We start from the raw sequence: 22631 nt of genomic DNA, 5'->3' as shown, positions 1-22631 counted from the left end.
ACACGCATTAAATCATCTACTTTAATCATGACAACAACCCTAAAGATATGTTGGGAAAACTCAGGCTCAAAGAGCTGAAGAATGCCTTAAAATCACAGTTGGTGAAAGGAAGATTTAAATCTTGACTGCCTGATTCCTGAGTGATAAAACCAAGGACCATAATTGTTTACATGGAACACTGTGTCCTGAGAGGGAATAATTAGCTTAGCCAAGTGTCAGAGGATATGAAAAGCTTCCCAGAGAAGGTATTGCTTTACCTGAGACTTAACAAATCAGCATTATCCAGACACACAAAGTTCTATCTTTTCCTGATGATCACAGGAAGGGGAAGCAGCATGTGTAAGGTGTTAAACTGGAAGTTTCAGTTGAGGTACCAAGATTTGATAGACAGCAGATACCAAAGTGAGTTGTAAAATACCAAATGAAAATATTTATAGGAACCCTCAATAAGCAGTTTCATAACTCTTAAGCCTCTTAACCTAGACGTGGATCAAAAAAGTGCTAAGACCTGGAGATGAGAGGTTCTTGTAAGCTGATGTTTTGTTTTGTTTCATCTGAGAAAGCTGCACAGTGAACCCCAAATCCTCCCGAAAGAGAGAGGGATACTTTCCTCCTCTCTTGAAGCTTGGTGGGAGAAGCTTCAAAATAATCATTTAGAGAGTTTGATATATATCCTTTCCTTTTACGAGAGCAAGAGCAACAAGAAAGATGAAATGGGAAAGGACAGAGAGAGAATTGGAATTATGGAATAAAATTATGTTTGGGAAATACTTTCACATCTTTTCATGGTGGGGCAATAAAAGCAAAAGTGTTTCCCGTGGACCACAGGTGGGTTATGTGAGAGAGAAGTGGTATGAAGCCATTTTCAATTCTTCCCAAGAAGACCTATTGGTAAGTCTAGGAAACTCAAAGAAAGGATAAGAGATCTATAGGGAATGTACCATCACGAAACCAGGGGCTATGAGGAGAAGCATTCACAGGAAGAAATATACTTAGTTATACCACAGAGGATGTGTGGGAAGGCAGCCTGGAAGTCTCTGAATATCCCTTGGTCTGGAAGTAATAACAAGGGAATGAGTCAGTTTTAACTATCATCCAGGTCAACAGAAGTCAAAACTTTGTAATACAGTAACAACCAAAGAAGCATATTATTGTCACTTCATCATCATTCTTCTTTCCATGCTACATCCCCAGAAAGTGGGTTTATCAACTGCAATTAGACTTGATAAAAATGAAGGAAAAAAAGATAATATACCATATGACTCCTTTCTGGACCTCAGATGCTTGCCTGAGGCCAGATCTAATGAGGGAGAGGGAAATTTAACTACAGAATTGAGACGGTGTTTGTGATAGAAAGTAATCTTTACCCTTTCTAATACCTAAGGCTTAGAAAAGAATTTATGGGATCCTTAAAAGTTTTTTTTTCAGCGGAAGAGGAAAACAGTCTTCAACTAAATAAATTTAGAAAGAATAGCAGGGAAATATTACATCTCCTGAGAAGTACTTTTCCAACATTCCAGGTATTAAGTGTGGTGAACTGGATTATTGTTTAAAAAAAGGTGTACTCCTTCCTCCTCACTTCCAGGACAGGAATATACTTTCCCATACTACTGATGTTAGGCTTTCCCTTGTGACATAAGGGCTTTCTCATACTCCTGTGTATCAGTTAGCTCTTGCGACAAAAATGCTGGATAACAAATGACCACAACTCTCAGCAGCCTTCAACAATAAGCATTTATGTTACTTATGAATCTGAGGGTTCGTTGAAGTTTGGCCAGTCCAGCTTGGGGCTTGGCTGATCTAGCTTGGGATGGTGGTTTTTCTGGACTTGGATCCTCTCACTCATCCTTCTGTGGCCAGCTGCAGGTTAGCTGATCTAAAATGTGCTCAACTTGGGTGGCTCTGTCCCATGCATCCCTCATCTTGTTCCTGGGACTTGCAGGTGGGCCCTCTCTCAGCCTCCTACACAATCCCCTTTTCTTGTCCTTATGCCCCATACTAGATAGTCTGCTGTTAACTTAGCATTGTCATCACCCACTTCTAAGGCTTCCACTGCATTGTAGTTGTGAAGCTGGAAATTACATTTTCCGGATTTTTCTTTTCTGTATTGTTTATGTTTAATGATTTCCCATGACAGGAACTCATGAGAGATTTAGCAGGCAGAGGAGAAGAAGCCATTCCTCTCTGAAGGTTATTGCAACCAGAAATATAGGCAAATGTGAGATTCACAGTAGTTTCCCATTGAGCTCCTAAGAGCCACCTGCATTAATGCTACAGATTGAGTCATTGGGAGACTTTTTCAGTGATTCTTGAGATTTGCAGCTACTACTCATTAGCCTTTTGAAACTATCTATTTTATTCTTTAGACTGAAATCTTTGGTGTTAGCTTTTTTAATCTTCAGGAGCAGTTTACCTGACCTCTGCTCCCCAGCTCTTGTAGCAGTTGTATAGGCAAGCACTTTTATTCTACTCTCTCGAACAAATTCTTACTAACACACTCCACTTAAAGATCACCTATGATTTATCTGCATCTATTTTTTGGAGTACAGATGAAATTACAAAATTGATGCTTTGATTTTCGGTCAAGGACATCTATTGCAGAATACTGGGGAAAAAATAAACTCTTTAAAATTAATTATCTTTAAAAATGTAATTATATTACATATTATATAATATAATATATTATCTTATATTACATATTCATATTAGAAGAAACATTAAAATGAGTTCTATTTTGCACTCCATTAAAAACAATCAATTCCATGTATTTCAAGGACGTTAAAGGACTGAAGGCAAAGTTCTAAAGTTTGACATAAGAATACAGTACACTAAATTTATGTACATGAGACAGGAAGTCCTTTCTTTTTCTTTTTAAAAATTCAGATATATTTGATGTAAAGCACACTGAAAAGTACAGGATTTACCATCCAATGCCAGAACATCCCCTATTGGGGATGGAAATTTTCAAAGTGCTATGAAAACTGGATCCCATTGAGTTGTTACAAAAGCATATACTACTGACATTCTATGATTCTATTCTTATAACATCGATCTCAGCTTTTTATCACACAGTGTCAATTAGGTCAGAGGCACAAGTTTCACTCTAGAGACTCAATGGTTTCTATTTTCCAAGGTCAAAAACTTCCCCCAGACTCTGGATGGACAATGCCTTGCACATACGAGCTGTTAATTATAAGATGTATGTGTGTGTTGAATTGATATTAATATCTCTGAGTTTAAAGGACATTTACTCTGACACTGACGCTATAGTACTGTATCAGTCTTGTAGGTTACTTTGCTAAACAACTATATCCTATGAGCAAGAGTATAGAGTAGACCTACCTAATGGTAAGTTATCTGTAGAAAATTGTGCTAGAGGGGAGTCCACTGGGGTATTTCCACTTATACAAACTCAAGATGCTCCCTCTGATGAGAAATCTCAGTCCACACTTCCTCAGCCTCTGCACTTTTCCTGATGTCACGTCCCTTCCTTGTTATCTATAAACAGAATGGTTGCCATTTTCAAGGTGACTTTCTCAAGAAAAAATGTTAAAATCAAAAACACACATCATAAAATAATGCATTAATAACTTTAATCACATTAAGATTAAGACATTAATAGATAGTTTAAAAAAACAAAAGTAATAAGCTTCCAATAATGGAAGTCATTTGCAATGTATACAACTGACAAAGGATTTATTACCAGATTATATGAAGTCTGTCTTACAATATAATAAATAAAAAGAGAATACCCAATAAAAAAGCAGAGAAAAGAAATAATCATGTATTTCACAAAAGAAAATTTTGAATCAGTAAGGATAGTGATGGCTGCTCTACTGGTCCAGTGTGGGTCTTCTAGTGGGTTGACAGCATTTCACTATGTGGTGATTCAGGGACCAGGTTCACTTGTCTCTCAGGGCAGCAGGGTATTCGTTTCCAGATGATAGAGGAGAAGACACATACTCTTCTTTAAAATTCTAACCAGAAAATAAGATGCATTCTCTTCCATTTGGGAGAAGCTGCCATGTACCTACACCTAGATTAGTAGAAAATGTGGCAGCTGGCTCCTAGTGACAACTTCACATGTGGGAAGGAGGTCATGAAATTTTGGTGAACAGCCAACCACCTCCGCCACACATATCCAATAAGCAAAGGCTGAGATGCTCTATTTCATAAATAATCAGGGAAATAGAAAGTAAAACCACAACGAGATATAATTTTCTATGACCAGATTTGTAAAAATTAAGAAATCTGTCAATACCAAGTGTTGTTGATGCAGTAAAGTAATAGGGACTCTTGTTCTCAGGTGATGGAGATTTGAATTAGTAAAACTTTTTTTACATTTATTTACTTATCTTTATTTTTTTCCATATATATATTTCACTTTTTCTTTTTTTCATGTACATCGTAATATATTCTGAATTCCGTGTAGATTACATCATGTTCACCACCCAAAGACTAATTATAATCCATCACCACACATGCGTGCCTAATCACCCCTTTTTCCCTCCTCCCTCTGCCCTTCCCTTCTGGTAACCACCAATCTAATCTCTGTTGCTATGTGTTTGTTTGTCATTGTTTTCATCTTCTACTTATGAGTGAGATCATACGGTATTTGACTTTCTCCCTCTGACTTATTTCACTTAGCATAATATCCTCAAGATCCATCCATGTTGTCACAAATGGCCGGATTTCATGATTTCTTATGGCTGAGAAGTATTGCATTGTGTATTTATACCATGTCTTCTTTATCCATTCGCCCCTTCATGGGCACCAAGGTTGCTTCCGAGTCTTGGCTATTGTGAACGAGGCTGTGATGAACATAGGCATGTATCTTTATGCCTTTGTGTTTTCAAGTTCTTTGGATAAATACCCAGCAGTGGAATAGCTGGATCATATGGTAGATCTTTTCTTAATTTTCTGAGGAAACTCCATACTGTTTTCCAGAGTGGCTGCACCAGTTTGCACTCCCGCTAGCAGTGTGTGAGGCTTCCCTTCTCGCCACATCCTCTCCAACTCTTGTTGTTTCCTGTCTTGCTAATTATATCTATTCTGACAGGAGTGAGATGATATCCCATTGTAGTGTTGATTTGCATTTCTCTTATAGCTAAAGATGTTGAACATCTTTTCATGTGCCTGTTGACAATCCATATATCTTCTTTGGAGCAATCTCTATTCAGATCTTTTGCCCATTTTTCAATTGGGTTGTTGTCTTTTTTGTTGTTGAGATGTATGAGTTCTTTGTATATTTTGGATATTAACCCCTTACCTGATATATGGTTGCAAATATCTTCTCCCAATTGTTACGTTGTCTTTTCGTTTTCTTAGGGTTTCCTTTGTTGTGCAGAAGCTTTTTAGTTTGATGTAGTCACACTTGTTTATTTTTTCTTTTATTTCCCTTGCCCAGTCAGATATGGTACTTGAAACTATACTGCTAAGATTGATGTCAAAGAGCATACTGCCTATGTTTTCTTCTAGAAGTTTCATGGTTTCAGGCTTTCATTCAAGTCTTTAATCCATTTTGAGTTGATTTTTGTGCATGATGTAAGATAATGGTCTACTTTTATTCTTTTTCATGTGGCTGTCCAGTTTTCCCACCACTATTTATTGAAGAGACTCTTCTTTCTCCATTGTATACTCTTGGCTCCCTTGTCAAAAATTAGCTGTCCATCGATGTGTGGGTTTATTTCTGGGCTTTCAATTCTGTTCCATTGATCTGTGTGTCTCTTTTTGTGCCAGTACCATGCTGTTTTGGTTACTATGGCTTTGTAGTATATTTTGAAATCAGGGAGTGGGATACTTCTTTTTCTTCAGGATTCCTTTGGATATTCGAGGTCTTTTGTTATTCCATATAAATTTTAGGATTCTTTGTTCTATTTCTGTGAAAAATGTTGTTGGAACATTGACAGAGATTGCATTGAATCTATAGATTGCTTTAGGGAGTATGGAGATTTTAAGTATGTTAATTTTTCCAATACAAGAGCATGGAATATCTTTCCACTTCTTTTTGTCTTCAATTTCTTTCAACAATGTTTTATAGATTTCGGTATACCGATCGTTCACCTCTTTTAAGTTTGTTCCTAGGTATTTTATTCTGTTTGTTCCAATTTTAAATGGGATTGTATTCTTCATTTCTCTTTATACTACTTCATTGTTAGTGTATAGAAACACAACAAATTTTTGTATGTTGATTTTGTATCCTGCGACTTGACTGTATTCATTTATTATTTCTAAAAGTTTTATAATGAATTCTTCAGGGTTTTCTTCTGCAAATAGTGACAGTTTCACTTCTGCTTTTCCAATTTGGATCCATTTTATTTCTTTTTCTTGCCTGATTGCTGTGGCTAGGACTTCCAATACTATGTTAAATGAAAGTGATGAAAGTGGGCATCTAAGTCTGCTTCCTGTGTTTAGAAGGATAGCTTTCTGTTTTCCTCCATTGAGAATGATATTTGCTGTGGGTTTGTCATATATGACCTTTATTATGTTGAAGTATTTTCCTTCTATACCCATTTTATTTAGAGTTTTTATCATAAATGGATGCTGTATCTTGTCAAATGCTTTCTCTGCATCTATTGAGATGATCACATGATTTTTATTCTTTATTGTGTTAATGTGGTGTATCACATTGTTAGATTTTTGGATGTTGAACTATCCCTGCATCCCTGGAATAAAACCCACTTGATCATGATCTATGATCTTTTTAATGTATTTTTGTACTCAATTTGCTAGGATTTTGTTAAGGATTTTTGCATCGATGCTCATCAGTGATATTGGCCTGTAATTTTCTTTTTTTGTGTTGTCTTTGTCTGATTTTGGTATCAGGATAAAGTTGGCTTTGTAGAATGAGTTAGGAAGCTTCCCCTCCTCTTCATTTTTTTGGAACAGTTTGAGAAGTATGGGTATTAAATCTTCTTTGAATGTTTGGTAGAATTCACCAGGGAAGCCATCTGGTCCTTGACTTTCATTTTTTGGGAGTTTTTTGGTTACTGTTTCAATCTCCTTGGTGGTGATTGGTCTATTCAAATACTATACGTCTTTTTGATCCAGTTTTGGAAGTTTGTATGATTCTCAGAAGTTATCCTGTTCTTCTAGATTATCCAATTTATTGGTGTATAGCTTTTCATAGTGTTCTCTTATAATCCTTTGTATTTCTCAGGTGTCTGTTGTAATTTCTCTTGTTTCATCTCTGATTTTATTTATTTGAGCCTTCCCTCTTTTTTTCTTGGCGAGTCTAGCTAAGGGTTTGTCAATTTTATCTTTCCCAAAAGTCAGCTCTTCGCTTCATTAATTTTTTCTAATTTTGTCTCTATTTCATTTATTTCTGCTCTGATTTTTATTATTTCCTTCCTTCTCCTGATTTTGGGCTTTCTTTGTTGTTCTTTTTCCAGTTCCTTTAGGCGCACTGTTAGGTTGTTTACTTGGGATTTTCCTTGCTTGTTGAGGTAGGCCTGAATTGCTATGAACTTCCCTCTTAGAACCACTTTTGCTGTATCCCATAGATTTTGGCAGGTCATATTTTCATTTTCATTGGTTTCCAGGAATTTTTTGATTTCCCCTTTGATTTCTTCATTCACCCAATCGTTGTTCACTAGCATTTTGTTTAATCTTCACATTTTTGTGGCTTCTCTAATTTCCTTCCTGTAGTTGATTTCTAGTTTCATACCTTTGTGGTCAGAAAAGATACTTGGTATTATTTCAATCTTCTTCAATTTATTGAGACTTGTTTTGTGGCCTAATATGTGATCAATCCTGGAGAATGTTCCATGTGTATTTGAAAAGAATGTGTATTCTGCGGTTTTTCGATGGAATGTTCTATATATATATCTACTAAGTCCATCTGGTCTAATGTGTCATTTAAGGCCAATATTTCCTTATTGATGTTCTGTGTGGGTGACCTATCCATTAGTGTAAGTGGGGTGTTAAAATCCCCTACTATTGTTGTCTTACTGTCTATTTCTCCTTTCATGTCTGTTAATAATTGCCTTATATATTTAGATGCTCCTATGTTGGTGGATAGATATGTACAAGTGCTATATCCTCTTGTTGGTTTGTTCCCTTTATCATTATGTGGTTCCCTTCTTTGCCTCTTCTTACAGTTTTTGTTTTAAAGTCTATTTTGTCTGATATAAGTATTCCTACCCCTGCTTTCTTTCTTTGCCATTTGCATGGAATATCTTTTTCCATCCTTTTACTGTCAGTTTGTTAGTGTTTTTAGGTCTGAAGTGTGTCTCTTGTATGCAGCACATATATGGGTCTTGTTTTCTTATCCAATCGGCCACCCTATGTCTTTTGATTGGAGCATTTTGTCCGTTGACATTTAGAGTAGCTATTGATAAAAATGCATTTCTTGCCATTTTGTTACTTTTTTTCTGGGTGTTTTAGTAGTTCTTCTCTGTATTTTTCTTCTTCTCTTGCTCTCTTCCCTTGTGGTTTGATGGATTTCTTTAGTAATATGTTTGATTTCTTTCCTCTTACTTATTTGTTTACTTATTATAAGTTTCTGGTTTGTGATTACCATGAAGTTCCTATATAATATTCTATGTATATAGCAATCTATATTAAGTTGATAGTCTCTTTAGCTTGACCTTTTTCTGAAAGCTCTAATCTTTTAATCCCCTACTCCCACATTTTATGTTTTTGAAATCATATCTAATCTGTTGTTTTGTGTGTGTCTATCCATTACACTCTTATCATTGTAATAGGTAATTCTAGTATTTTTGTCTTTTAACCTATATATCATCTTTATAGGTGGTTGATCTGCTACCTTTACTGTATTTTTGCCTTTACCAGTGATTATATTGCCTGGGGTTTGTTTGTTTGTTTGTTTGATCATTTTCTTATCCTTATTTGTGCTCTTCTCTTTCCCACTTAAATAAGTCCCTTCAGCATTTCCTGTAGAACTGGTCTCTTGATGATAAACTCCTTTAATTTTTGCTTGACTGGGAAGCTCTTTATCTCTCCTTCCATTTTGAATGATAACCTTGCTGGGTGAAAAATTCTTCATCGTAGGTTTTTTCCTTTCTGCACTGTAAATATGTCATGCCACTTTCTTCTAGCCTGTAGGGTTTCAGCTGAGAAATCTGCTGATAGCTTTATTGGCTTTTCTTTGTACATCACTTGTTGCCTTTTTCTTACCACTTTTAGGATTCTCTCTTTATCTTTCATTTTGGAAGTTTTAATTATAATGTTCCTTGGTGTGGGCCTCTTGGTGTTCATCTTGTTTGGTGCTGTGTCTCCTGTACTTGGACGTCTGTTTCCTTCCTTAGGTTAGGAAAGTTTTCAGCTACTATTTCTTCCAATATATTCTCTGTCCCTTTTTCTCTCTCTTCTCCTTCTGGGACACCTATAATACGAATGTTAGTGTGCTCGATATTGTCCCAGAGTTCCCTTAGACTGTTCTCATTCTCTTTAATTCTTGTTTCTTTTATCTGTTTATCTTGGGTGATTTCCTCTAGTCTTTCTTCCAGGCCACTGATCCATTCTTCTGTATCATCTACTCTGCTATTGAGTCCTTCTAGTGAATTTTTCATTTCCAGTATTGTATTCTTCATTTCTGATTGCTTCTTTTTTATATTATCCAATTCTTTGTTGTTCTCACTGTATTCACCCAGTCTTCTCCCAATATCAGTGAGCATCCTATGAGTTTTTGTGTGAACTCTTTGTCAGGTAGATTTCTTATTTCTGTTTCATTTAGTTCTTTTTCTTGGGTTTTGTCCCATTCCTTTGCTTGGAATGTATTCCTTTGTCCCCTCATTAAGCCTCTTTCTCTGTGCTTTTATCTGTGTATTAGGTGAGTCCTCTATGTCTCCTGATCTTGGAGAAGTGGCCTTATGTAAGAGGTGTCTTTTGAGTGTCGGCAGTGTGCTTCCATCTCATTACCAGTCCAAATGATCCAGGAGTGACCCCCGTGTGGACTACTTGTGTCTTTCTGCTGGGGCAGTGTTGCTCTTACTGCAGGTACCCAAGGAGTCTACTCCTTCCTTCCCATGACCAGTTATTTATAAATCAGGTTTGGGGAGCCTCAGCACCATTGGCTACAAGGTCTAAGAGCACACTCCTGCTGCAGTTTTCCTGTTAATTGCATAGGTACCCTGTGTAGCTGGTTGCTAGCTTCAGGGGTTTACAGTTGCTGTAGGCCTCAGGCCGGGAAGGCTGTTGTCAGTTCTCTTAGGATTGCAGCTGAGTGGGGTGGGCCTTAGGCACAGGAACACCCAATTGTTTCAGGCTTTGGAAGGTGAGGCCAATTCTCTTTATGGCTGTTTTTAAAGCCCGGTCTTCTGCTGCTGATAAGCCCCACCCCCACAGGTCCACACACCCTTGTCAACACAGTCCAGGCCTGTGCCAATTTCCTGACCCCCTGGAGCATAACCCATTACCCCACTGCAGAGACCCCCACCTCCCACCAATGCCCCCCCTCCACAGCATACCTGGTCCTCACACAGGCCCTGCACCACAGAGGCGGACTTACTGCCTGTAGAGGATCAAGGCACCCAGTCTATGCAGGGTGACAAATAGGCTGAAGGCTTGCTGTTGAGTGAGGCCGATCCCTAGGGTGGGCTTCCTGAGGTGGCTAGACTGGATTAAATTTGCACTCTAGTGGATGTGTCAGACCCAAGAGCTAACAGGCCAGGGGAAGAACTTCAATGGTGTCTGCCAGTCTCTGTGTCGGCATGCCTATACTAGGTCACAACAATGGCCGCCACCAATGTCTCAGTCTCTGGAGAGGTCTCACCTCTCACCAAGATGCACCCAGAGCCTACCACTTGAAACTCCTTTCACCAAAGGACTGTACAGCCTTCTTTCTGGTGATTTTAGGTTGCCTCTGAGGCTGGTGAATTTGTGTATGGGCCCTTTAAGAGCTGGGTTTTTTGGGGGTTTGTCTGATGGCTTTTCTGGTGGTAGCCACCATTGCAGTTAATAGCCATCAAAGCCAGATAGTAGGGCACTCGTCTCAGTTGTGCTGAGTCTGAAGGATGCTTGCCATTGTAAGCTGCCCCCACTCAGGTCCCCACTTCTCCAGGGAGGGCTGCATACCTTAGGGTGACTCCAGCCTCTCCAGCTGTGGAGCTCCGCTACTCATGAAGGTGGCTTTTTTTCTCTCCAGGAGGAATTTCTGCCTCTTCTGCTTCACTCAGGACTATCCTTTGTTGTGGGTTATTTTTATCTAGTTTTAAGTTTTCTCTCCAGGGTAATTTTTCCAAAAATAGTTGTAACCTGGTTGTGTCCATGGGAGGAGGTGAGTTCAGAGGCTTCCTCCACTGCCATCTTGATGAGATCTCTCTGAATTAGTAAAACTTTTAAAAATTGATTGTTTAGTGGCTGGCCTGGTGGTACAGTGATTAAGTTTGCAAGTTCTTCTTCAGCAGTCTTGGGTCCATGGGTTCAGATCCCTGGTGCAGACCTACAGAACACTCAACAAGCCATGCTGTTGCAGCCTCACACATACAAAATAAAGGAAGATTGGCACAGACGTTAGCTCAGCAACAATCTTCTTCAAGCAAAAAGAGGAATGTTGGCAATAGATGTTAGCTCACCAAAACTTCCTCACCAAAACAGCAACAGCAACAAAAATTTAATAGATTTTATTTCTCAGAGCAGTTTTAGGTTTACAGAAAAATTGAGCAGAAAGCGTTCATATACCTCTCCCTCACCCCTAACCAGTTCCCCTATTATTAACATCTTGCTTCTGTGTGGTATATTTGTTCCAATTAAACTAACATTGATATATTATTAACTAAAGCACATAGTTGATATTAGAATTCACTCCTTTATATTGCTCAGGTTTTTTTAGTTTTTGACAAGTACACGATGGCATGTATCCACTGTTACAGCATCACACAGAATAGTTTCATTGCTCTTTGTTAAAAATCCCCTTTGCTCTACCTACTTATCCTTCTCCCCCTCAAAGCTGAACCCCCAGTAACCACTGATCATTCTGTTATCTCTATAGTTTGCCTTCTCCAGAATGTCATGTTGTTGAAATCATGCAACGTGTAGACTTTTCACTTTGACTTCTTGGTACATCTATTTTAGAGAAGAGCTTAGCAGCGATAGTTAAGTTGAACACACACATATCTACAATCCCGTAATTCTTCTTCTGGGTCTAGAACTCACAGAATGTCCTGCATACATGCACTAGACAATGTACAGGAAGGTTTGTGGCAGCATTGTTTGTAGTAGAAAAATGCTGAAAGCAAATAAAATAGCCATAGAAAATAGAACAGACAAGTTTGTAGCAGCCTAAGAGTGGAATATTATGCAACATGGATGAATTTCACAAGGACAGTATTGGATAGCAAAAGCAGAACCTAGAAGAATAAATGCCATATTATTCCATTTATATGCAGTTCTACAGCAGGCAAAACTTAAGGATCAAAATAGAATTGTTAAAACTGTAAAGAAAAGCAAAGAAATTTTGAAAATATTAAAGATTCTGGGTATTTTCAAGAGAAGAGGAAGATACAATTGAGGAGGAGACACAAGGGGCTGAACAATATTGTTAGTTTTCTACTAGTTAAGCCTGGAGACTGTTACATGAGTATTTTTTTTAATATTACTCTTTAAAGTGTAATTAGACGTCACATACATGCAAACACATACATATATATGTATATACACACAAGCAGCATACTATATATACATGTATATTTAAACTGTATATATGTTACATATGCTCCTTTGTTTGCTATTTCAATATTTTTTTAAAGTTTAAATAAAATTTTTAGTAAAATAGCTAAAAAATATTGCTCAATTTTGAAAAATATTCAAATTATTCCAAGGACTCAGGATTTGACCACACACACATGGTAGTTTGAGCACCACCTCTACTAAACATCGCTAGTTTAGTGGCACTGGGAAACTTACAAAGCCTCTTTTAATACTAATTCCCTCCTTTATACCAATTAGTAAAATCAAATAAATAATAATTTGTGACAGGTATCAGCTTATAGCAATGAAGTTAGCTACATTTGCCTTGAGCAGAGGCAATTCCTCAGGACTGAAGACAAAACTTTACCATTTCAGATGGAAACATAGGGCGTTATATTTATGTACTTAGGGCAGGGAAATATCTTTTAAAAATTCAGATACATTTGGATTAAACTACACTGAAGTCCTGCCTGAGTTCAATTCAGGTTGCCTAAATTTCCAGATATTCTGCCTATGCATTCTTGGTCCCAGGCTCTGAAAGGTTTAACCCCCTATCAAATTGGACTGATCACCCATACTCACATCATCACTTGGAAAGCCCCTTTAAAATCTCTACTCTCACTACCATGCTTCACACCCAATTGGCCAACCTAGGACACAGAGGGCTACAGTCAAGTTTGAGTTCATTCACCACCTGCAGGCAGTACCAGTCCTGCCTGGGCAATTTTCCTGGTCTTGTACAGAAAGCCATCTCATTTCAGTTTGTGGCCAGGACTACTTAATATAAGAGGAAAAAAAGTGACATACCACATTACCACAACTCTGTAACATACCTGAAACACAATTTGGACAATCGATAAGAAATTAGACACAAAAATACAATTAAATATATAATTAATGTCATTCACAAGAATAAATTTCAAGTGTATTACAAAACAAATTAGACACGAAAATAAAATTATGAAACTGCCAGAAGGAATATTTTTGTTATCTTGAGAAAAGAAAAGCTTTGCTACATAAAGTTTGTAAACTATAAAAAAAGTAAAATAAGAAGCCTGAAAGCTGTAACTGCATAAAAATTTTAAATGCTTGTAGGACAAGGGATATCATGTGAAAAAGAAAAAAAAACATTCAGGAAAAGATAGTTGTGTAGGTATGTTTTTAATAAACTTTTCCTATGACTCCTTAAATTGAACAAAAACTAAAAAGAGAAGAAAACTAAGTGCAAGACAAAACAGAGAGTGAAGAAAAAATGCCACGTCAAGATTCACTAAAAAGGAGCTAGTCAGAAAGGAAAGAATACTCATGTTGCATGTGCAGGATGAAGCAGGACTTATATTCAATTAATAGGAAAAATAATGCTCATCGTGGTGAAAATTTTCCTCTACTGAGTATATTTACCAGCACTCCTTTCATATCTCGATTCCTCAGACTGTAGATAAAGGGATTTAGCATGGGACTGACCAGAGTGTACAATAGAGACACAATGACATCCTTGTCATTGGAATTATTGGATGAGGGGAAAAAGTACAGTCCAATAATTGCTCCATAGTACAGAGATACCACAGAGAGGTGAGAGCCGCATGTGGAGAAGGCTTTGTAGATTCCCTTGGTGGAGGGAACTCTAAGAATGGTGCTACCAATGTGGCCATAGGAGACCAGGATACATATGAATGGCAGCGTAGTGGCCACTGATCCTTCAGTGAGGATAACCCATTCATTGACTGTGGTATCTGAGCTGGACAGCTTAAGTAAGGTGGAGAGGTCACAAAAGAAGTGGGGGAGAGTGTTTTCTCCACAGAAAGATAGACTGACCAGGAGGAGGGTGTGCAAAAGGGCACTGGTACAGGATAGGACCCAGGATACAGTTACTAGCAGGAAACACAGGTTCTGATTCATGATGGTGATATAGTGGAGGGGGTGACAGATGGCCACATACCTGTCATAGGCCATTGATGTGAGAAGGAAGCTGTCAAGACCCCCAAACAGCAAGACACAATACACCTGGGAAATGCACCCAGCATATGAGATGGACTGACTCTGTGTCTGCATATTCATGAGCATCTTTGGGACAGTGACAGATGAGAAAGAGACATCAGAGAAGGCCAAGTGGCTGAGGAAGAAGTACATGGGAGTGTGGAGGTGAGAGTCTACCCTAATGAGCAGGATGATAAGCAAGTTCCCCAGCACTGTGGTCAGGTACATAACCAAGAAAAGAGTGTAGTAGATGTCTTGATTCTTCATCCAGATGGGGAGCCCCAGGAGGAGGAATTGAGACACGCTGCTCTGATTATCCTTCCTCATGTTCTTCTATTTTGCTGGAGATAAAAAAAAGAGATGGAAATGTGCAAGAGTGAGAAGTCATTATGACCATCAAATAATGGAAACACGGTTTTGAACTAGTCAGTATGTGAATTTTAACCTGAATAGCACATTCTTTTTGTCCCACTAATATGCTAAAACCCCATTAAAAACCTGATCTAACATACATTAATAACACTGTTCATATACTATTTTGCACAGATAGATATATAGGATAAATTCCTAGAAATAGAATTGGAGGAAACATACATTCACGATTTTGATAGACATTGTTAAATTACAAGAGTCTAAGGTGATGAGGAAGCCTGTTCTTATGAGTTCTTTACAATGAGTCCTGAATAATAAAAGCCTGCTGTGTGAAGGTTATAAAAATGGGCATTCCAGTTGTTTGCAGAGGACAGGACTACGGCATCCAGGAGCATGGTCAGCATAGGAAATTTATGGGGTTGGAGAATTATCTAGGAACCAGATTATGTAAGATTTTTTCCTCTATAATGGAAAATTTTGACTCTATTCTCAGACTAGTAGAACACCCATGAGAAGGTTTTAGGAAAGGAGTGAATGAATTTTTTTTCTGTCTCTACTGGGTAGAGAGCAAATTATAACAATTCAAGAGTGTCAGCAGAAGTTTAACCGGATGCCATTGCTGTAGTTTGTATACAAAATAGTACCTGCTTACATCTGGATCATGGCAGCAGAGATGAAGATAATTACAGTTTGGGATAAAATTTGGAGGAAAAACCAACAAGACTTAATAGGGGGTAAGGAATAAGCAAGAGAAAACATGTTTTTCCCTATCCTTTCAAAAATTAGATAGCGGATCAGTTTGAGATAAATTATTCTACATGGAGCAGTCTGTTATACCCTGGTGTGAGGAGTGGTAGAGCCATGTTATGGATCAGTAGCACAGACTGGACACACACACACACGCACAAATACACATAAACACATGCAATCACACCACTGAATATAAATTCTACTCTTGTTCTGACATTGCCTCTTGAGTGATGAGCATATATACTCTCAGCTACAGGTCTGGAAAGGTTCTTCCATTACTCTCTAGAAGACACAGAATACAATGAAGAGAGTGGAGTCTTTAAGGGTCTCAAACATGCATTGCAACAGGGAGAAGAATTATCCATTCAAAACCAAATAAGATACACATATGTACACACACTTGTTTATAACTCCTAAGCAATGGACATGGGTTCCAACTTTACCAATCATGGAGAGGATTGGCACGGGTTGGGGAAGGGAGGGCAACTCTCCACCTCCAGCTCCAAATTACAGACAAGCAGGAAATAATTGCTTGGTTACCTTTCTCTTGAGGGAAGAGCTGTTCATTGATAGCAGGCAACAGGAGAGTTCATACTTGGAAGAATAATGATAATAACCACAAAGCAGCTCCTAGGAACTTCGTGATTCACAAAGCTTTTTGCCTCATCTGTTGACATGGGGAAAATGTGAACCAGAGTCCATAAGAAATCAAACTGGAATGTGAGTGTGTTAACCACAGTCTCTTGTTTCTGAGCCCCATGCTATTTCAAGAACACCAGAAACACTCTTAATACTTTCACTCTCTGAATAAAAGATTGAAGGACTTTATATCCCATCAGCACAAATGGGCCCTCGGAAATGGACTACAGTTTCTAGAAATTTTGGTCTCCTGCCCAAAGGCTACGGAGTCTGCATTCCCTTGGTGCAAGTTTTTCACAATATCATAGATTAACCATTCAAGAGATGCTTTCCACTAAACTCCTTGAAAACTTGATTTCAAATTTATTGCAGGGCTGCCCCTGGCTAAGTGGTTAACTTCCGGTGCTCCACTTCAGCAGCCCAGGGTTGCAGGTTTGGATCCTGGGTGCAGACATACACAGCACTCATTAAGATACCCTGTGGTGGCATCCCACATAGAAGAACTAGAATGACTTACAGCTAGGATATACAACTATATACTGGGGCTTTGGGGAAAAAAAAAATAGGAAGATTGGCAACAGATGTTAGCTGAGGGCCAACCTTCCTCACCAAAAGGCACACAAAAAAAATCTTGCATACATCTCCAGCTCCATTTCTTCAAAGCCAGGTAGAAGATGAATGTCGTGTTGTTACTGGGGATGAAGATGTGTGAATATTCATGTGCTATTAATTCGTTCTGTTTAGTGTTAAATCAGTCAATACTTGGAACTGCTATTTGAATGATGAGTCTTGTAAGGTATTTAGGTTTCAGAAATGGATTCTAGATACTGTCAATCATAGATGATAATCTGTTGCTCAATTATAATATGTACAATTGAACTACCTGTGTTCCTAAAAGTCAAGAGTCGACAATTCTCCCTTCTCAAACCAGAAGAACATCATTGGCACCTCCCTCTTTTCTTATATGCATGGAGATAAAAATAAAACCCATGACTCTGCAGAATTTCTTATTTTATTAAACAGTATTAGAAAAAGTGTCTCTTTGAATTAAGAAATGACATTACTACTTCGCCAGGTACCAGATACTATTTCCTAGAAGAGCTTCATGTTTATCCTCTGCTGTTCCAGTCCTGACCATCTTTCCAAAGCCTATTCAAAACCTGCCCCCTTCAATAGCTTGTAATTTAATAACAAAAATACACTCACATATGCATACACAAAAAAAGTGATAAATAAGCAAAGTGAGATTAATAGCTATTTCAGAGAAAAGAAACTCAAATTGGCTAATAATCATATAAAAAGATGGTCAAACAATAATAATCAAGGAAAACAAATAAAACCTCAAGAAAGTTCCATTTTTATATTAATAGATTAGAAAATTTGTTAGAGGATGCTCTTTCTTGACAATAATGTGTATTAGTTCAAAGTCTTATCCATTTCTACTAGAGAAACAATATGACATTATATTTTGCAGTTGAAAATTTGCATTGTCTTGGACCATGCAATTCTACTCTCAGGTATACATCCTAAAGAAGCTTTGCACATGTACAACTGGAGATATAAACAAGAAAGTTCACAGCAACATTGTTCAAAATAGCAGAAAAAATGAAAAAAAAGTTCAACAACAACTAAATTATGGTATTTTTATATAGGGAATATAGTAGAGCAATTACATGCCATGTCAGCAGATATAGAAATGAAATATTGAGAGAAAAAATGCAAGACTCCAAAAATATGACAAAATGCAGAAATAAACAAAGATTTTATATCTTTATGCATTTTTATGGACCTAAGTTTGTGTCGCTCCAGTATTAATATACTGAACTCCTAACCCCCAGTGTGGCTGTATTTGGAGATGGGGCATCTAAGAACACAATTAAGGTTAAACGAGATCATAAGGATGGGCCCTGATCCAGTAGGATTAGCGTCCTCATAGGAGGAGACACCAGAGAACTCGCGCTTTCTTTCTGTGCACACACACCAAGAAAAGGCAGTGTGAGGACATAGTGAGAAGGTGGCCATCTGCAAGCCGGGAAGAGGTCTCTCACCAGAAACCAAATCTGCCAGAACCTTGATCTTGAACTTCTAGCCACCAGAACTGTGGGAAAATTACTTTCTGTCATCTAAGCCACCCAGTCTGTGGTATTCTGTTATGGCAGGACAAGCAGACTTAAGACGTATATGTATGTATTTTTGTGTATGTATGTATGTGTGGAAACGTATGTATACACACATGCATACAAATGTAAATATGTATAGACACACCCATATAAAGAGAGAGACAGAGACAGAGAGACAGAGAAAGAGAGATAAATCACATAGAAATAAAACTATAAAAATTTAATGGAATCATAAACATAAAATTCAGGCTATTCAATTCCTCTTGAGAGGAGACAGGGAGGCAGGATTTGGAGGAAGCCAGAGATAGATTCGAATGATGCTTTTCAAAAAATAAATATTTGTTAATGGAAGTATACCCTACATAGAGAAAAATTAGCATACATTAAGAGCACAGTTTGATGAATTATCACAAACAAGAACACCCATGAAATCATCAGCCAGATAAAGAAAAGATCCTCCATCTTGCCCCTTCCAGTTATTTCCTCCAAAGGTAAATCTTATTCTTATTTTTGTCACTGCATATTATTCTTGACTGTTTTTTACTTCATAAACATGAAAGGAAATTAAACAGTCTGTATTCTTTTTATATTTTTATTGTAATATATACTTTACAGCAATGATGTGCTCAGATATTAGTGAACTAGTCAATCCATTTTGACAAATGCATATCAATACACAAAGTATTGACTCCGGAGAATTCCTTCGAGCCCCTTCCCGGAAGATATCGTCGAGAAGCAAACACTATTCTCTTTGCTTTAGCAATAGGTTAAAACAGTTCTGGAATTGGCTCCAGCTCTGGCACTGGAGCTAGAATTGGCACTGGAGCTAGATCTAGCTCTATAGATATTGCTCGAGATGGTGCTGGAGCTCGCTCTAGCTCTGAGGCTGGCTCTAGCTTAAAACTGGTGCTAGCTCCAACTCAACCTGGCATGTACTCAAGCTGGTGGTACTGAATCTGACTTTAGAACTGGAGCTGGCTCTAGCTTTGGACTGATTCTAGTTATGGTGCTGATGCTGGAACTGGCACAGTAGCTGGCTCTAGCTGTGAAGCTGGTGATACACCAAGCCCTGGAGCTGGCACTAGAAGTGGAAGAGGAGAAATGTTCATCAACATGAGTGGCTTTCCATTTGCCTTTTGAAAGACAGAAAACGTCATATTGCTTTTAAGAGAAGTCTCAGCCCAGACCCCACCCTAGGAAGTCTTCTCAGAGTGCAGTCTACCAGATGAGTGGTCTGAGGCTATTTTTTGTTCCAGGCCCAACACCAGCCTCTGGAGGCTTCTCCTAGTGTGGCCCAACTCCATCCCCCTCCTCAAATGCACACAGGTACCCCAATCCTCCTCTCCCTCAGGCTCTGCCCCTATAGGCTCTGGATGCCCCTCTGGGTGAGGAGAAGGTGGGCATGGCACTCCATGTCCAATCCAGGCAGGTTGAGCTGCACATAGGCCACTAAATGCTTTAGTCCAATAAAGTGCAGAGACTGACAGAAATCCTCCTAGTACTGGTCCAGCCAGATGCCTAGGATGGAGGAGTTGGTGCTGGCGGTAGGTGGATATGCAGCAGAGCCAAAGGCCTACCTTTTCCTTCCACATTGCTCTCCCACAGCACCCCACTGTGGGGCTGGGCTCCTGTGATAACCCTGCCTGTCCAGAGGCCAGCCCCACACCTCCACACTGCAGTGGCAGGCCTAGTCATGGGCAGAGGCTGACAAAGAGCCTCCATCAGAAGGAGCCCTCAGTAAATGATCTGATCACCCCTCCCCTTCTTAAGTAAGGCTTCAATAAGGCTGACATACTTTTCTGTAGGTCTTCCCTGCCCCCCCCCCCCGAATATAAATTCCATAAGAACAGAGAGAGTGGTGTCTGCTCTGTTCACTCCACTCAACTGGCATGGAGTAGGTGCTCCATGAATATCTGACAAATGAGGGAACAGAGTCTATCCTTCTGCCAGGCTTCACAAGAAGTTTGTGGCACATCAACCTGTAGTTTATGAGACTGGTATAGTTTGGGTCTATTCCCAGCTCCAAAGCCCCCAGCCTGATGCTCTGACTTTCCTGCAGCTTCCTTGAGCCACCCACTGTGCTTTGTAAAGAACTCTTTTTTTCTTAGTTAGCTGGCTAGAGTTTTATCAATTGTACTGATCTTGTCAAAGAACAAACTTCGGGTTTCAATGATTTTCTCTATTGACTTCCTGTTTGCAATTTTACTGATTTCTCCTCCAATTTTTTTTTGTTCTGTTGCTTTATTTTTATATTATCGTCTTTCTCTAGTTGCTTAACATAGAAGCTTACATGACCAGTTTTAGATCTTTCTTATTTTCTAATATATTCATTCAATACTATAAATTTCCCTCTAAGCGCTGCTTTTTCTGCATCCCATAATTTTCATAAGTTGTGTTTTCATTTTCATTGAGTTTAAAATATTCAAAAATTTGTCTTGAGACTTCTTGTTTGACCCATGTGGTATTTACACGTGTGTTGTTTAATCTCCAAATATTTTGAGCTTTTCCAGCTGTGTATCTGCTTTAACACCTAGTTTAATTCCATTGTGGTCTGAGAGCATATTTTGTATGATTTCTATTCTTTTAAAGTTTTCAAGGTGTGTTTTATAACCTAGAATGTAGGCTATCTTGGTGAATATGCCAAGCGAGCTTGAGAAAAACTGTGTAATCTGCTATTGTTGTATGATGTGATCTAGAAATATCAATTTGATCCAGTTTATTAATGGTGCTATTCAGTTCAACTATATCTTTACTGATTTTCTGCCTGCTTGATCTGTTGCTTACTGATAGAGGGGTGTTGAAATCTTCAACTATAATAGTGAATTTATCTACTTCTCTTTGCCATTCTATCAGCGTTTAACACTCTGTTGTAAGATCCTTACACGTTAATGATTATTATGTCTTCTTGGTGAATTGACCCCTTTATCTTTATGTAATGCCCTCTTTATTGCTGGTAATTTTTCAGTTCTGAAGTCAGCTTTTTCTGCCATTAATATAGCTACTCCACCTTTCTTTCAATTAGTATTTTCATGGTATGTCTTTCTCCATCCCTTTACTATTGTATTGTGGTAAAATATACATACTATAAAATTTACCATTTGAGTCATTTTTAAGCATACAGTTCAATGGTTTTAAGTACTCTCATTATTGTGCAACCATCACCACTATACATCTCCAGAACGTTTTCATCATCCCATACTGAAACTTTGTACCCATTAAACAATAACTATCAATTTCCCACCCCCACAGCTCCTAGTAACCACCATTCTACTTTCAGTCTCTACGCACTTGACTATTCTAGGTACCTCGTGTAAGTGACATCATAAAATATTTGTCCCTTTGTGTCCAGGTTATTTCACTTAACATAATACCTTTGAGGTTCATCTATTTTAGCACGTATCAGAATTTTATTCTTTTTCTTTTTTTTAAGACAGGTACCTGAGCTAATATTTGTTGCCAATCTTTTCTTTTCTTTTCTTTTCTTTCTCTCTCTTCTTCTTCCAAAAGCCCCCCAGTACATAGTTGTGTGTTCGAGTTGTAGGTCTTTCCAGTTGTGCTATGTAGGATACCACCTCAGCATGGCTTAATGAGTGGTGCTAGGTCTGCCCCCAGGATCTGAACTGGTGAAACCCTGGGCCGCTGAAGCAGAGCATGCAAACTTAACCACTCAGCCATGAGGTGGGCCCCAGAATTGTGTTCTTTTTAAGGCTGAATAATATTCCATTGTATATATACCAAATTTTGTTTATTCATTCATTTGTTTATGGACAATTGGGTTTCTTCCACCTTTGGGCTATTGTGAATAATGCTTCTATAAACATGAGTACACAAATAACTCTCTGGATCTGTGCTTTCAATTTTTTGTGTATATATACTCAGAGGTGGAATTGATGGACAATATAGTAACACTATTTTTAATACTTTTGGGGAACCACAATAATATTTTCCATGGTGGCTGCACCATTTTACACTCCCACCAGCAGTACAAAAATGTTCCAATTCCTCTACATTCGAGCCATCTGTTGTTTCCTGGTCTTTTGATAATGATCATCCTAATAGGTATGAAGTGGTATCCCATTGTGGTTTTGATTTAAATCTCCATAATGATTAGTGATGTTGAGC

At 38.3% G+C, this 22631-nt stretch overlaps 1 protein-coding gene across 1 annotated transcript; it reads right to left on the bottom strand.

Moving 5' to 3' along the window:
- Positions 1–14013: 14013 nt before the first annotated feature.
- LOC103556074 (olfactory receptor 1J21-like) lies at positions 14014–14976 on the bottom strand. Its single transcript, XM_008527989.2, has one exon. The coding sequence runs from the start codon at positions 14953–14955 to the stop codon at positions 14014–14016; it is 942 nt and encodes a 313-aa protein (XP_008526211.1). The 5' UTR covers positions 14956–14976.
- Positions 14977–22631: the final 7655 nt, after the last annotated feature.

The sequence above is a fragment of the Equus przewalskii genome, chromosome 26, assembly GCF_037783145.1.
Source record: "Equus przewalskii isolate Varuska chromosome 26, EquPr2, whole genome shotgun sequence".
NCBI classification, from domain to species: Eukaryota; Metazoa; Chordata; class Mammalia; order Perissodactyla; family Equidae; genus Equus; species Equus przewalskii.
This window is presented reverse-complemented; position numbering and strand designations above follow the sequence as displayed.

What these genes read in the sequence shown, in the direction of transcription:
- LOC103556074 (XM_008527989.2), bottom strand. Translation starts at nt 14,955, where the DNA reads ATGAGGAAGGATAATCAGAGCAGCGTGTCTCAATTCCTCCTCCTGGGG.